At 36.2% G+C, this 15594-nt stretch overlaps 1 protein-coding gene across 17 annotated transcripts in view; it reads right to left on the bottom strand.

The window, feature by feature from the left end:
- Positions 1 to 15594, bottom strand: part of LOC112573196 (EF-hand calcium-binding domain-containing protein 7-like) — a 27881-nt gene extending 12287 nt beyond the window's left edge. Inside the window, exons 1-16 of one of the 17 annotated variants that reach the window (XM_025253327.1) lie at positions 15412 to 15593; positions 14664 to 14881; positions 13889 to 13954; positions 13637 to 13782; positions 12887 to 12973; positions 12316 to 12339; positions 11101 to 11221; positions 10449 to 10511; positions 8461 to 8496; positions 7751 to 7906; positions 6175 to 6210; positions 4756 to 4794; positions 2660 to 2748; positions 2081 to 2222; positions 1561 to 1670; positions 574 to 731 (exon numbers count right to left, since the gene is read on the bottom strand). In XM_025253327.1, coding sequence (XP_025109112.1) covers positions 574 to 731; positions 1561 to 1670; positions 2081 to 2222; positions 2660 to 2748; positions 4756 to 4794; positions 6175 to 6210; positions 7751 to 7906; positions 8461 to 8496; positions 10449 to 10511; positions 11101 to 11221; positions 12316 to 12339; positions 12887 to 12973; positions 13637 to 13782; positions 13889 to 13954; positions 14664 to 14844 — 1454 coding nt within the window. In that variant the 5' untranslated portion in view covers positions 14845 to 14881; positions 15412 to 15593. Of the gene's footprint in view, positions 1 to 573; positions 732 to 1560; positions 1671 to 2080; positions 2223 to 2659; positions 2749 to 4755; positions 4795 to 6174; positions 6211 to 7750; positions 7907 to 8460; positions 8497 to 10448; positions 10512 to 11100; positions 11222 to 12315; positions 12340 to 12886; positions 12974 to 13636; positions 13783 to 13888; positions 13955 to 14663; positions 14882 to 15387 lie in introns of all 17 variants that reach the window. The other 16 variants (XM_025253329.1, XM_025253328.1, XM_025253331.1 and 13 more) reach the window with 16 other exon arrangements.

The raw sequence follows: 15594 nt of genomic DNA, 5'->3' as shown, positions 1-15594 counted from the left end.
AAATGTCTGGTACCCTCTGATCTTGAAGGGCTTTTCTTTTTGTAAATGGGTTTCCTGTATACAGCAGATGTTAATGCTGTTCTGGTACAGGAACTGTTCCAGTTCTATCTTCTTGTTGGCAACCCCTTCTGCGTTCCAATGTATGATGTTGATGGGGTTGTCCTTGGTTTTGGTGGTACTCTGGCCAGTCGCTTTCCATTTCTATCAATACTGTCTTCAAGTGGCATAGGCAGTTTTGCGTGATGGTGTGGTTATTTCAGGGTGCGCCTTGCGGCCCACCACCTCCGACTTCAGCACTCATGGACCACTCTTTGTCTGGTCTCTACCCTTCGACCTGTCCGACTTGGGTGACCCTGCTAGGAGCTGATGCTCCTGTCGGCATAGCTCTTAGGGTCATCGAGACACGCAAGCCCCCCGACCGCGGCAAGGTGGTGATCCAACAGGGGGGTCTATTTTTCAATATAATTAAGACATTTTAAGCACTTACTGTAAATATGTTCTAATATGCTGTCAGTCTACAACAGTGCATATCTACTCCTGGTATCTCCCTTTAAGTAGATTTTGTTCACTTACCTGAAAGGTTTAGTCAGCGTAATTTTTCCTTCTTTGTCTCTGATGACCAATTTTGCTTCTTTTGACGAGTCTGATTTGCGAGGTCTCAAACGACAGCCAGTTGTGAAAGGTATCAAATGATAAGACCCAGCTGCCAGGTCACACCGCACACCATAGCACTGTGCACAAGCACATCACACACCATGACTATATGCAATTAGACCACACACCATAGCACCATGCACAAGTACACCACACACCATAGCACTGTGTACAAATGTAGCACACACAATAGCACTGTGCACCAATACACTGCACACCATAGCACTGTGCACAAGTACACCATAGCACTGTGTATAAGTACATACACACCATAGCAATTTACAAGTACAATGTGTACAAGCATGCACTGCACACGATAGCATTGTGTATAAGTAAACCACACACCATGAGACTGTGTTTAAAGCATGCACTATATACCATGAGACTGTACAAGCATGACATTGCATAAAAACATGCAGTATACACAACAGCACTGTGTACAAGTACACCACACACCATGATATTGTGTACAAACATTGCAACTATGCATCCAATTGAATACTGTAAGTTCTGTTTAAATGGTAGTGTTCTGTTTGGATTCATGAGTGGATCTTATTTTGTTGCCTTGATAATAAAACTATTATTACAATTAAACAGTGTTTTTCTTGTCATTTTGTCTGTAAGGGATATTTGATAAAGTGCAGAAAAAGATTTCAATTAGGGGTAAAATTTGTTACTAATTAAAATTAAAGGAACTGCACACATGGCAACGAAAATTTAATACGGCTCAGTGGTAATCGAGGTTTATTTTTCCTGCCTGCTAAGGGAAAATGTAAAATATGTGAAATAACTAATCACTGAGAATGATTTATTAGTTCACTCAAACTTTGCTCAACACCAATAGTATAAACTTTCCTTATACAGAATGTGACTTCTGGAGTGTGCTGTCATCAAATGTTTACCAACCCCTTTGCTGTCTTGATGCTCAGTGAATGTGACCAGCGCTTTATCATCATCATGGTCAGCTCGCAGTATGTACATGGCTGTGTCTACAGGTGGCCTGTCTAGAACATCTCCTATGAGCAAAACAAAACCAAGCAAATGCATGGGAATAGAGAACATGCCACATGTGAACATGAGTTTTTTGGCCACAAGCATGGGAACAATGAACATGAACTTTGTTGCAAGCATGGAAACAGTAAAAATGAACTTTGTCCCAAGCAAATACAAATACTTTGAGATGAATCAGCAGCTGTGAGGTTTGCAGGCATTTACTTGTACATGGTAGTCTTTCTTTCATCCATCAACAAAGCACCAGCTCTTATGGACACATAAATATTTACCTACATATGTAGCAACATTAAATCATATTACAAGAAATCTGAAAGGTATCATTAAAAAAAAAAAACCCAAATAGGAAAAATATAAGTACATGCACAGACATGTATGCACCCACACACACACATGCATTACGCCCCTTGCTCACCTCCATGATCACCGATTGTTATGGGCTGTATTGTGAGCCAGATGGCTGTGTCTTCCATGAGTGTTAACAGGTACTGGTGGCTCACAAAGCCCCTGGCCTCATCCACAAAGAAACAGCCTTTGGACTGTGCATGTTTCCAAGACTGCACGGACAAAATAAACTTCAGATCTTAGAAAAAAAGCACTCAGCCTGAAACAGCTTTACCTGCAGAGTCAATGGTCAGCATTTATCAGCATCTTATGACATCGCCTACATGCAAGGAAAGCAATTTAATGTACAAGTTTGTGGCATAAGGTAATGAGAAGGAAACTGTGTTTGTGCATTCTTCAAATGCAGAAGCAATAGAAAATGAACAGCCTTCAGTGACATGCTAGCAGATACTGCAAAATGGTGCGAGGCCAAGGTCACAGCATCCATCTTGCTGAAGATCTGAAGCAGTCTTTGCTGAAGCTCTAAATGGTAAAGTGACTCATCAGACAAAAATGCTACGTTAAGCTTTTAAATAACAGGAATATAATACTTCTCTTGTTTAAAAAGTTGTTTCTGACTGACAAATATTTTAAGTTAAAAATAAATTACACGCAAGTTGCTGGGTTGTGGAAAATTTCCAGTACGTGAAACTCTTTGTTTTTCCTTCCGATTCCGTGGTGATGGTTTTGGTAAATCATCTGCACATAAAATAAGAGTCACAACAGCAAAGAATTAATGCTAGCCTTTAACGTCATTCTTCTCTCTCTTACATCACTATCCTTGTACACATTCCACCAACTCCAATACACACATATGTACAAGACAATTTTCTCTCTCTACAAGAATAAATGTGATACATTTAAAGAAATGCTTATTAATTTTAGGAGTAAAACTTCATCTATTCCTGACCTCTGAATCAATGAAATAAAAACTTGTTATGTTGGAATACTAGTACCTTAGCACTGTTATTGACAAGAAATTTACTTTTAATGTGAATATCCACAAAAAATGTCAGCCAAGACTTTATTGTCTTCAAAAGATTTGATCACTGAGTACACTTTGGTTTCCTATACTGGAATTGGTGTCTTAGTGTAAGGAACAAGAATCTGCTTAACATAGCAGTGACTAGAAATGAAGAGTCATCAGCAAAAGATAAAAGAGCTCAGATGATGACAGAGTAAATGTGAATTTTGTTGGCACTTCAATGACAATTTAAAATATTGAATTTTGAAAAAACACTGATCTTGTAATGCTCTTTTAATGCTTGATAATTTTTAATGGTTTTCTTGCTGCAACAATTATGTAACTATGTTTTCTCACGGAAGAATAAAGATGTATTGCATAGTATTTGTATATGATGTCTTTCTTGATGGAAATAATAAATCTCTCTAAGACTTCAAATGTCCCTGTTAGGTTATTGAGCTTCATTGAGATCTGCCTAAAATGAGAACACTGTATTTAATAAACTAAAAACCAAATCTAATAGGTAGCAAATACTAAAAAATAGGGCAGTTATGACAACACACAGTAGGTAAATGGAAAGCAGAAAAAACAACACAATTTAAAAGCATGACAGTCATCTTTACATTTGGACTGGAATGCTGTCTCAGGTCACATCATACAATAAATCCCAACGTTGGTGTTAGGCTATGGGTACATTTGGTTTTGTTTACACATGCACTGCATACAGATTATCTGCCTAATGTTGATTCAACTTTATCTGTGGCTACAAATTCTCATTTAAACTGTTTTTAATTTACATTGATGAAGAACTGTGAATGTATCTCTCGAATTGAATCCATGTTGGCGACAGATCGGTTGACTGACCTCAGGCTCTTCATAAGACAGTTATTCAGCTATATCTGTAGCTTGACTATAGTAGCATAAGCTCATGGGGAGAAAGAACATGCAAAGGTCACGGTCAAAGATCCTAAAGTTTTGTGGCTGCTAGGACTGTGTTGTGAGTCATTTACCAGGTATCACATGCTTTCAGCCTGCTACAGACAAGCACAATAATATCAGTGCAAATGTTCTATTAAGTTCACTCTGTTTTTGCACCAGAAATTCTTTTGTGCAAAGAAATGAAGCACACACTTGTACAGTCACTTTCTTTCTTGCACATGCACACCCACATACATATAGTCTTCCTCTCTTTCTTTCTTGCATGCATATATATAAAGGATAAACATGTATAGATGTACACACATATATATACACACAGCCTAAACATGTATAGATTCACACATATACACAGAGCATAAACATGTACAGATGTACACACACAACATAAACATGCACACACACACACACACACACAAAACATCAACATGTACAGATGTACACACACTGCATAAACATGTACAGATGCACACACACAACATAAACATGTATAGATGCACACACACACACAGCATAAATATGTATACATGCACACAAACATATACATACAGCATAAACATAACATAAACATGCATAGATTCACATATACACACAGCACAAACATGTATAGATGCACACACAAACATATACATATAGAATAAACATGTATAGATGCATGCACACACACACACACACTGAAGCTGATGAAGGCAAATGCATACACAGAAGCAACAGCTGAAGCATTATGAAGAGTTTCAGTTTAGGCTGAGAACAGTGCCATGAAATGAAATGAAAGATATTATACAAATAGAAATGTGAACAAGTACCAATGCTGAGAAGTGATTGTCTTGAGCCTGTGTGAGATGATGAAAATGGTGAAAACCATGTGTTACTACAAAAGTACAAGACAACCAAAACAGTTCTAACAGCAAGCAAACCAAACAAAATTGCTAAAGTAAATACAAATGTTATCTTGACATAATAAAAAATTCTCACGGTGTTTTACTTTTGTGAAAACAAAATCCTTATTTCACAAAAAGATAATTTCAGAGTGAACAATAATCTTAGAGGAAGTAAGTATATCATGACTGTCACCTAGGGAAAACGTTCAAGCAAGAAATGTATGAGGTCACATTCAAATGAGCACCATCACAAGTAAGATCTACACAAGCAGTCCATTGCTTCACCTAATGGCTGTCAACACAAGTAGTCAATGACAAATGTAATGACTAGCTGTCAACACAAGTAGTGCATGGAAAATAATCATGTCAACACAAACAATCCAATAGGTTCTTTAGTTACTCCTGCATATTTTCACCTTCACAATTTTTCAGTGCTTTGTTTCATCAATCATCTTTTTAAGAAGTCTGTTTTATGACCCATAAGTTCACCTTTAGTATCTTCAGATTTGAGTGCGCATATGAAATAGTAATATATATATATGCCGTGTTTTACTGAAAATAAGACCTAAGCCTAAAATAAGCCCTAGAATAATTCTTTAAGGATGTTCACAATAGAAACCCCACCCAAAATATCAGCCTCAGTAAAGATCGTCAGCCAGACGGACGGATTTCATTTATCCATTAAAACACATGACAGATGTATTAAATTATAATATGATGATATTAATATATAAATAAATGATCTTTTAAGTTATGACAATGTTCCACAAGAAGACAATTCATGACTGTATTAAAATAAATGTAAATTTTGGTACTTGAATAAAATTTACACAAAAAATCAGTCATCCCCTGAAAATAAGCCCTAATACCTCTTTTGGAACGAAAATTATAATAAAAGCCAGTCTTATTTTCTGGGAAACATGGTGTGTGTGTGTGTGTCTATATCACAAGTGTGCACGTGCGCACACACACAGCTTTGCATTAGGTCATTGTGTAAGCTTGTGTGGCTAGTTGAGACATTAGGCAAACTAATGTTGGGACTGTGCATGTGCTCTCCCTTACATGCAGATAGGAAAATACACACAGTCATGCACATGCACACACACACACAGACATTGTAACCCCACCTGCATAAAGGGAATAAACACACAATACATTGTCAATTGCTCATTCTGTTAACCTTACTGTCACAAGCTAATATAAATTTGTAGAAGTCTCTATGCTCACATATGTAATGCGTACAAGCAACATGTGATAGTCTGAACATTTTTACAATTGTCACAACTCTACAATCACACATACAAAATAGTTCTATACCTGATTTTAACAAACACAGTTGCGTACCTGATTTTAATGAAGCCTGTGACAATCTCTTCTCACCTGAAATGATTTTCCAGAGTTAAGAATCAACAAATTTTTAATGGATGAAAACAACTACCTTTTAGTACATATGTGATTATTTTCTTTCATAAACACTTCCTGCTTTATCTTTTTCTTTAAAAAAAAATGCAAATTTTTTTGAATTCAGTATAATTATCTCAGTTTATTTGATGAACATGCACTCATCAACACATGCAGGCATACATTGCACAAGCACATGCACACCCACAAACAAACGCAGTTTTGCATCATGCAGGTAATTTGTGTCCCTGATAAAGATATTGCTTGGCAAAGCCAGCTAGTGTTGAGAGACTGTAGATGCTGAATATGTGACAGGCTGAAAAAAAGGCAGCCAGGAACATGTTCCTGTTCAACAGAGAGATAATTTTCTGAAAAGTAAAACTTCTAAAGGTTTTCTCTCAAACCCATAAAATTATACTAAAAACTCAAGAGAACAATAACATTGACAGAACAGCAAAATGGCAGTGTGACAAGATGACAGGAAAGTAGAAAAGACATGGCAGGACAGTAATTTGTAAGACAGTAGGACAACAGGATGGTAATTTTGTGGTGAGACATTTGATAAACAAGGAACAGTACAATGTAATAATGAGCAAAAGAATTTTTAATAACTATATTTGAGCAATCAGAAGTTGCAAAATGATGGTCAAATCAGAATCTTCCATTAAATTAATATAAGTATACTAGAATAATATAAAGACATAAATAAAAGAGTTACTTTCTAAACAAAAGAAGCAAATTTAACCATTGAAATGTCAAATTTAAACCATTTAAATGTAAAATTTTTTAATATGAAAATAACACATTTTAGATCTCAATGTTAAATTTTCTTTGAGTTCTCCTGAACTACTCAAACTAGCTTCCAGCTGTAGACAACATAATGTCTCAGCTCTCTTCAGCATAGCTCATTTCAACACACTGTAAGTCTTCATAACGTGCATCTTTCAGTTCATTTTACTTGAAGTATTCATTCAGATTTGCTGCACATTATAAGTTCTAATTCGTAATTCTAATTTATTGTAAAGGAAATTTTCAATGGCAACCAGCTGTCAACACAAACCAGCTTCTTCACGCAACACATATATGCAAACTGCTCTTCATAAGCTTCCCACTAATGCTGTGTGAAGTGAAGCCAATCTTTCATCTAGCCTGCATTAAGCACACCAATAATTGCATTATCAAGCAGCTGTGTAAAGGATGACCATAACATTTATATTTTGGGTCAATGCATGTCTTTGCATTTCCTAAAAAATAATTTGCAAAAAACTGGGAAGGCAAAGCCTTTAAAAAAAAAGTAGCTGAATGCAAATGAATCAAAACCATGATGACAAATCCAAGATGGGATTGTAGTCACTTTATATCTATATATAAACACCTTTATCACAGTAATGACACAAGCTGGGAAGTAACCTAAACAGCTGAGTACATACAAAACAAAAAAATGTAAAATATCCTGCATGCATCCTGATGGAAGCAGAAGCGCCAATGCCTGCAACTTCTAGAAAAAAGGGAAGCTTACTCTTGACAGAGTGTCGTGACTGAAGAGAAACTCGTGAACCCCTGAGAGACGTATTTTCTTCCATCATCTCTGAGGCCTCTTTATCTCCCCTCTCATCACTATTATCTTCCATCTCCACTCTTTTTCCTTCTTCCACATTTGTATTGTCCTTGTTATCTTTTTAGTAATGGTATACAATAATATACAATAATACAGAATAAAGAGATCATCCAAAAATGGTACATAAAACATTATCATTCCAGAAATAATTGTATCTGCCATATCCATTGAAATAGCATGCTGCAGTAATTTTCTATTATGCTTGGAAGGGAAGAAAATAAAAATAGAAAGAGCTAGAAGATACTCCTAAAGCATTCTATTTTGATGACCATAGCCCTTTAGCTACCTGTAGGACAGGTCTAGTTATTCTATGTATGAAGTCCTCAAGCATCTTATTTTGATAACTTTAGCCTTCAGCTACCTGTAGAATAGGTTTGTTCTCTATATGATTGAAAATACAAACCATTTTCTTAGAAGCCATCGGATTAAAAGCTTGGTTGTTAAGCAGCTAAACAATTCCTCAATTTCAGGATTGAGAGATGAAGTGAAATCTTCAGCGTTGTTTAGTCAAGAACTTTATAAAGTCCTCAAACTTTATCAAGTGATATTTCTAAAATCAATGAACACTATCTCATGTAGCTGCACCAGTTGTGTTGCAAACATGCACCTACCTGACCTGACTGAAGCCTGTGAAAGTTTCCTGTCTCCTAAAAAAGATCAGGCAAAACAATGTTTGATAGACTTGGCACAATCAGGCCATCCACAATGACAACTATGAAATCTCAAGAGGACCTTGTCATCAAAGAAACATGTCATCAGCTGAAGGAGCTTGGGGAGTTACATTATCATTGAAAGATTATAAGAGTTAATCATTTAAAACATTATTTCTTTCTTTCAAAATACAGCATGAATTTTCTTTTAAAAACAAAACTTTTTTACATTTGTTTCTTTGTGCTAACTACCACTTCCTCTATTTAACATAAGATCCTATTAGTCTATGCCATTTATCATGAAACAGACCATGCAATCAATAGTTCAGTCTGTTCTGATTTCTGTTCTAATAGTCTATTCTGACTTCACCATTTTTGATTATTTACAATTATTTACAATTTAAAATTATTCTGACTTCACAGTAACAATTCTTACTCCTTGCTAAATGGGTACTATGCAGTCTGCTACAATGATTGCAACCCACATGAATGATTTCTGAATGGTCCAGAAAGATTATTTCTCTAAACATTGCAGGAGGATAAATAATGACATAGTTTATCCATGATCACAGCCTGGACAATAGGTATATAAGCACTGTTCAGAATTTAATTATTTACAGAACTCTTTACAGTTTATCCAAACATTTATACACTCGTCGAAACATCACATTTACTTGGCGAATGTGCAAGACACCCAGAACTGCAAAGTTAGGCAATTTCTACCCACTTGTGAACTAGCAAAAGCATACAAGCCACACCAAAGTGAAGGTCAGGACATACACACTTGCATGTAATCATAATGTGGGCAAGAGAACACACCTGTATTGACTGTGGGTATAAAAAGAAACAAATACACCATACAGACCATAAAACAAAGCAGGCTTGTCACCTGTCACCCTGTCATTTGTTTAATTGGTATCTTTTCCTGATAACTAATTATGCACGCAAACCAAGTTAGTAACAGATTTTATCCAAATCATTCATAAATGTGTTTTTAATGAGTAAGGCATCATATAGCATTGAACAGTCCACTTGGTCCCAATGAAATGCAAGCAATATCTTAATGATCTTCTAAACATGCAGTATTTATGTATGTACACAGATCTCTCTATGATCTCTACAACTTTTTCTCCTTTATCATTTCCTTGCCCACTCAACCTGCAAGCACTCTTTAGCTTCATCATTTCATTGTCTACTCAACCTGGAAACACTCTAACCTTTATCCTTTTGGTACCCACAAACCTGCACCCTTGTGTCTCTTCTTTGTTGTTAGTCTTGGCACTAAAGTAGTCTCTGATCACAAGACTAACTGAACAGCTTGATACTTCATGCAGTATAAAATGGGTACAGTCCAAGCATAACGTGTTCTGGCATTTATTAAGGTGTACTAATGTGTCATGCAATTCACACTTCTTTAAATGGTTTAGCATCAACTACACGTTATTTTATGCAACAAGAATGAGGTCTTTAGCCAGAAAGCAGCAAGCACACCTTCTACTTATTTTCTACTTGTTTAATTACCAATAATGCTCTTGTCTTCAAACTAAACTGTAATTCCTTAATGTAAGTGCCCAACCATGAAACCAAACAACTAAGTTAGTTTTATTAGTACAGTAGCAAGGTACCAGGGTATCACATCTAGAGTTGTTACACACAAAAGGTGTGCACAGTATAAAACTTGTAACAGTTTCTGTAAAATTGTTAGCCTTAAAATCAATGGCAGGAGATAAGCATCAATATAATTAAACCCACATGAAAGATCATGACCCAGACAAACTTTTATCTGACTGTGTACAAACTGCATTTGCATTTCATAAGTATTGTAGTAAATCTGAGAAATAATTGATTCTTTATCTACTTTCCTATGGGAAAAAATCGTCTGTGAATAAATTAGTAACAACTAGGGATAGGGAGAAAGCACGTCACTCCTTGAATGGCACCCGGCTTACTTTTCTCTGAGGTGGAAGATCTAATGGAAAGCTGCGAACCAAGGTCAGCACCCTCATCCTTGTCTGTAAGGGTGCCCACAGAGTGAGGACATTTAAAATGCAGTAGCATTTAATTCCCCTTTACATCCATTTACACAAAGAGATTTCTATAATCTGTCAAGATAAACAGCAGTGTGAGAAATCTTCAATAAGAATTTTTAAAAATTCTTTTCCACACAATTTTGAAAAAGGGTTCTGATTGAAAACATTGCAGAATATAACAATGGAAAATTTTTGCTTTGCTTTTTCAACCACAATATCAAACTTCTACAAAGCCTTCACTCACCTGCTCACCCACACATTCTCTCTCTCTCACACACACACCCCTACACCTCCTTAACATCGATTGTTACTGTGCTAAAAGCAGGTGACACAACAGATGAACTTAATACTAAAGTGAAAAAGAGATCAAGAAAAAGACTAAAGAGACTGCACAGTTTTTTCATCTGTTGCTAACAGGTACATACATTAGCAGCTGTCAGTATCAACATTTGCATAATGTCAGCTGTCAGTATCACGGGCTTTTCACATCATAATATTGCCAACTACATGATAAGTAACTCTATACACGTCTTTTACAACAAAACATGACCCAGACTAACATTTTACGGACCTTTTCTTGGCCTGACTGAAGGTTGATCCTCTTTCTGTGTCCGCTGGCGCTCTTTTTTCTCCATCACTCTCAATGACATTTTCTTGCATTCCTCAGTAGTAGCCACAAACATTTTACAAAACTGCAAGAAGAACTCTCAGCTCATTTCACTGCCTCTTCAGAAAAAAAACTATATTGTTGCAAAATATATTGTAGATAAATATGTAACATGATCAATTCATCTTAGCAACATCTTACTCCCCACCCCCATCCCCCCCAAAAAAAACAAACACCATATAATCTAACAAAGGAAAGCTGCTGATGGTGGTTGTTCAAGCATGGCCCTACATATCATTTTTAAAGCTCTTGCAGTCACAAGCCTGTGAGGGCATTTTTGTATTAATTTTGTTTTATTTTCTTCTGCTCTTAAAATTTTTCTTTTTCAATTAGTTAAAATCTATGTTTGGTAAGCGTACAAAAGATGGGGGTGAGGTTTATGTCCTTCTCTCATAACCCATCTGCATCATGAAAAGTGTCAGGCATTTTATAGTGTAGTATCAGTTTCTTGCTTTCTATAAAACAGATGAAAGCTCCTGGCTAGACTAGAATCTAAGATGCACATGCAGTTCAAGCATGTGATCTTTCCATGTCAGACTCAATAGATGTTAAATTTCATAAATTCCAAATAAATGACATGCAGAATCACCACAAATTGACAGAAATGCTATCATTGTGACTGAGCAGATATTATGCACAACATTCTAGCTTGCATGCTTCTTGCATTTTATCTTCTCTCCAAAACACCCAACATTAAAATAAACAAAAATTGTTTTAACTTAAGCCTTTCTGTCTGCTTGACTCTTTCATAGCAACAGGTAACTATAATTATGTACTACAAAGATACCGAGGATCAAAATTTTTTTCTGACCTCTTCCTTAACCTTCATGTTTTTAAAATAATTCATCAAAATGATATGATTGCACTATTTTAAACAGATTACAGGACAGATTACATGATCAAGAGTCACTTAACTTTCCTGAGTGAGAGTAATGCCATGAGTAAACTGTCTTTACAGTACAATCATTTGAATCAAGAAAATGCTACATAGAAATAAAAATCAACCTAGTAGCTACTTTGTGAATACACACTGACTGCACACAAGATCTGGGCAAATAAGACATATACACCCAGCATGCAACAGGCAGTTACCACAAGTCACAAAGCAAACCAACCAACCTCTATATAGCGAAAGATTTCAGACTGGAAGCCAAGTAGAAATAATGTAAGAACCAAAATATCGTTCATGTTTAATTTATAATAATTTATAACAATTCTTTTGGTTTTATGTCTATGTAACTGTGTGTATATGTGTGTGTATGCAGCATGCATATTTATGTTCTTCTAAGTATGCAGTCAAATCTTGATTTTAAACAAAGATCAGCATCATGGTTTTATATATGATAACTAAATCATTAAATCACTAGATAATCACTTCACTAGACAATCGATCACTAGATGAAAGGGACTTTAACCCTTAGTAATAATTCTAGATTTTGATGCATGTGAATTGTGACATGGTTTGAAGAGAATAAATTCTGAACATAGCCTTGAACAATATAGCTGTTATAACCCATGAGCAAAATAGGTTACAGAGAGTGTTGAATCACAGGAACATAACTCACTTATTTCTGAATGGCATGGCCTTTGGGCACCACACTAAATGGTACAGATTGTATGTCGAGCTGAACTGTACACTAATGAAATGAGTATGAATAAGAAGGAAGAAAGTAATAAAACCTCAACATACCTCTTTGTAGTCCAACCTTCCATCTTTGTTTTCATCCACTTCATCAATCATAGCCTTCACTTCTTGTCGTGAAAGTTTTTCACCTTTCTGAAAGTCACAGAAAAAGTTAATTCTCCCACCTGTTTCCCCCAACCCTTCTCTGTCATTGCTTTCTTGCTTTTTTTTAATCTCACTTCATTTCTTTTGATCCTCTCCTCTGTATATCTTGTGCCTTTACATGATTACACCAGTGAATGTTCACTCTGCCAAAACTTCAGAAATTACAAGTGTTTTGGTGCAGCTCAGAGTTTATTTATGATTTTATTTCTGGTTAGGTCTATATTGACATCGCATTCAATGCCAAGCTACCTGGATAACAATAATAAGCATTCACTAAGTAAGGTGACCAGACGTCCCGCTTTAGGCGGGACAGTCCCGCTTTTGACCTCTTGTCCCGCCTGCTCATCGGGCGGGAAGCCCAATGTCCCGCTTTCTGGCTTTCTGTCAAGTCCATCAAATGTCCCGGCTGTCTTTAAAAATCACTTTTTTCGGCGTTTTTTGACGGTGACGACACCATCATCGGCACGTGTCCTGCTTTCGCCCCCGAAACGTCTGGTCACCTTACACTAAGTCTCACTGCTCTTGTTACTGGTATTCATAGCATCTACAATAATCAATGTATAAGAATAGTATTTACCTTCTTCTACCTTATGTCAGTTATTTTTAAGGAAAATGCAGTATGTGGAAATAGCAATAATGTAGTGTTTTTACCATTGTCATAACTTTGTATAGTTCCTCTAGCGAGATATAACCATCACCATTGATGTCAAATTTGCGGAATGCTCTTAACAGATCATCTACTGAAGTTGGAGGTTCCTTGCGGCAGATGTCCACAAATTCAGCAAAAGATATAGACTCTGAAACAACATGTAAGGGACATGACTAGCCCAGCCAGATATCACCAAAAGCTATACTACCCATTACTCCCACCTGTCTAACGCATGCTGCATGATGCTGTCTCACCTGTATTTTCATCCCAATACCTTTGCACAACCTTTGGTGTGGGATTGCGTCCAGTTTGTTGAAGAACTGAAACAAATGGTTAAGAGTGTAGCTCTCAACATCAATGGTGTTATAGCATAATATAATGCTATTTTTTTGCCATATAGTCTACAACTATGCTTTTAGGAAAATACTTTCAAAGTTATAGTATGCTGACTGATTTCAATTTAGTGGTAGTATTAAGTAAGACTGGACTGTAGTTGAGCAGCCTCTAATAGTGGTCTTAACAATATGGGGTTGCATTAAAGATAATTAAATTAATATGATATCCTAAATGGATATAGTATTATGACAGCTTTGCACAGACACTATCAATGAAATAAATAATAATGGGTAACTGTGTCTGTGTAGAATTCTGGAAACAAACATTTAAGAAATTATCTAATATTTGATAATAAACCCTACTTAGAAACCCCCCACCCTTTAGGATGGAGTCCTGCATGAATTAGAAAAGAGGTTTCAGGAACAGTTAATTATAACTGATAGGATGTATGCAGAACAACAGTTCAAAGACCAATAATTATGCAAAACTTCTAATTAAAACTTTAATTACTCTCCTGGATACAGTCCTACCTTATTTCTTGTACAGTAGAAATAAAAAAAAGTAAGATAAAGATAAAATGTTTGGGTTTAGTTACATGCTATCTCTCTGTGTTTGTCTCTCTCTCACACACACATATACAAATGGATATCATTTAAAAGGTTTATGCTTTATATTATATGCAACTAATCATACCAAGAATAAAATCTTTCTTGTTCATAATGTTGTCGTGAATGTCATCAAATACAGATAAATATGCTGCTTTGCATTCTAGCTTCAAGCTTGAATCTTCAGCACGGGAATTACTGGATGCATGTGAATGTCGACTGCTTCGTGAAGCCGCAGACGATGGGCGACTTGTCCATCCAGAAGACATCTCTTCAGTACGAGCAGCAGTTCAGTTAATCTTAAATCTGAAAATTAATTAAACAACACCCACTCATCCCAACTGCAACCAAACTACAGAAAATACACACTACAAAGTAAACCACAGTACGAAAATTAATGAAAAAAGTAGAATTGCAAGCTGTTTGTTATAAAAAAAAAATCTCAGGATGAAGATTTTGCCGTCTGAATAAATTACTAAGCCGCCTATAAGTTAGCACGTCTCATCCTACGTCAATTTCACCAACAATCATGCAGTCTTATTACAGTCTTAAGAATAAACTCCTTATTAAAGAAAAGTTGCCAGAAAGGTGAGAGTGGTTGTGAATAGCTTATTTTATTTTTAAAAACGGTCACACTTTTTGATCTCGTTGCTAATATAAACAATCACAATCTCCTGACGACCCTTTCCATTGCTACAAATATTGCTTTTACTGTACATGCTATACAGGTCTTGTCCCTAATTTTGACAATCATTTATCAATACGTGAACAATAAAGCAAATTAATAAATTAATGAGGTTGGGAATACAGACCCTGTTAAATGTAAAGTACCTTACCTGAGAACACCTGTTCCGCTAGCGACAAGTCAACTTCCGGTGTCAGGAACCGCTACTCCTGTCGCCTTGCTTCCTGTAGCAAACACAGTTACTTTCTCCTGGGGGGTGAGCGGGTAGGTGAGGGAGGGCCACCCCGTCTATTACCCCCACCCTACACTAAATGCCGTGAGTTTCCAGTGGCAC

Source organism: Pomacea canaliculata, linkage group LG10, assembly GCF_003073045.1.
Source record: "Pomacea canaliculata isolate SZHN2017 linkage group LG10, ASM307304v1, whole genome shotgun sequence".
In the NCBI taxonomy this organism is placed as follows: Eukaryota; Metazoa; Mollusca; class Gastropoda; order Architaenioglossa; family Ampullariidae; genus Pomacea; species Pomacea canaliculata.
Note: the sequence above shows the minus strand (reverse complement) of the source record. Positions and strands in the feature narration are given on the sequence as shown.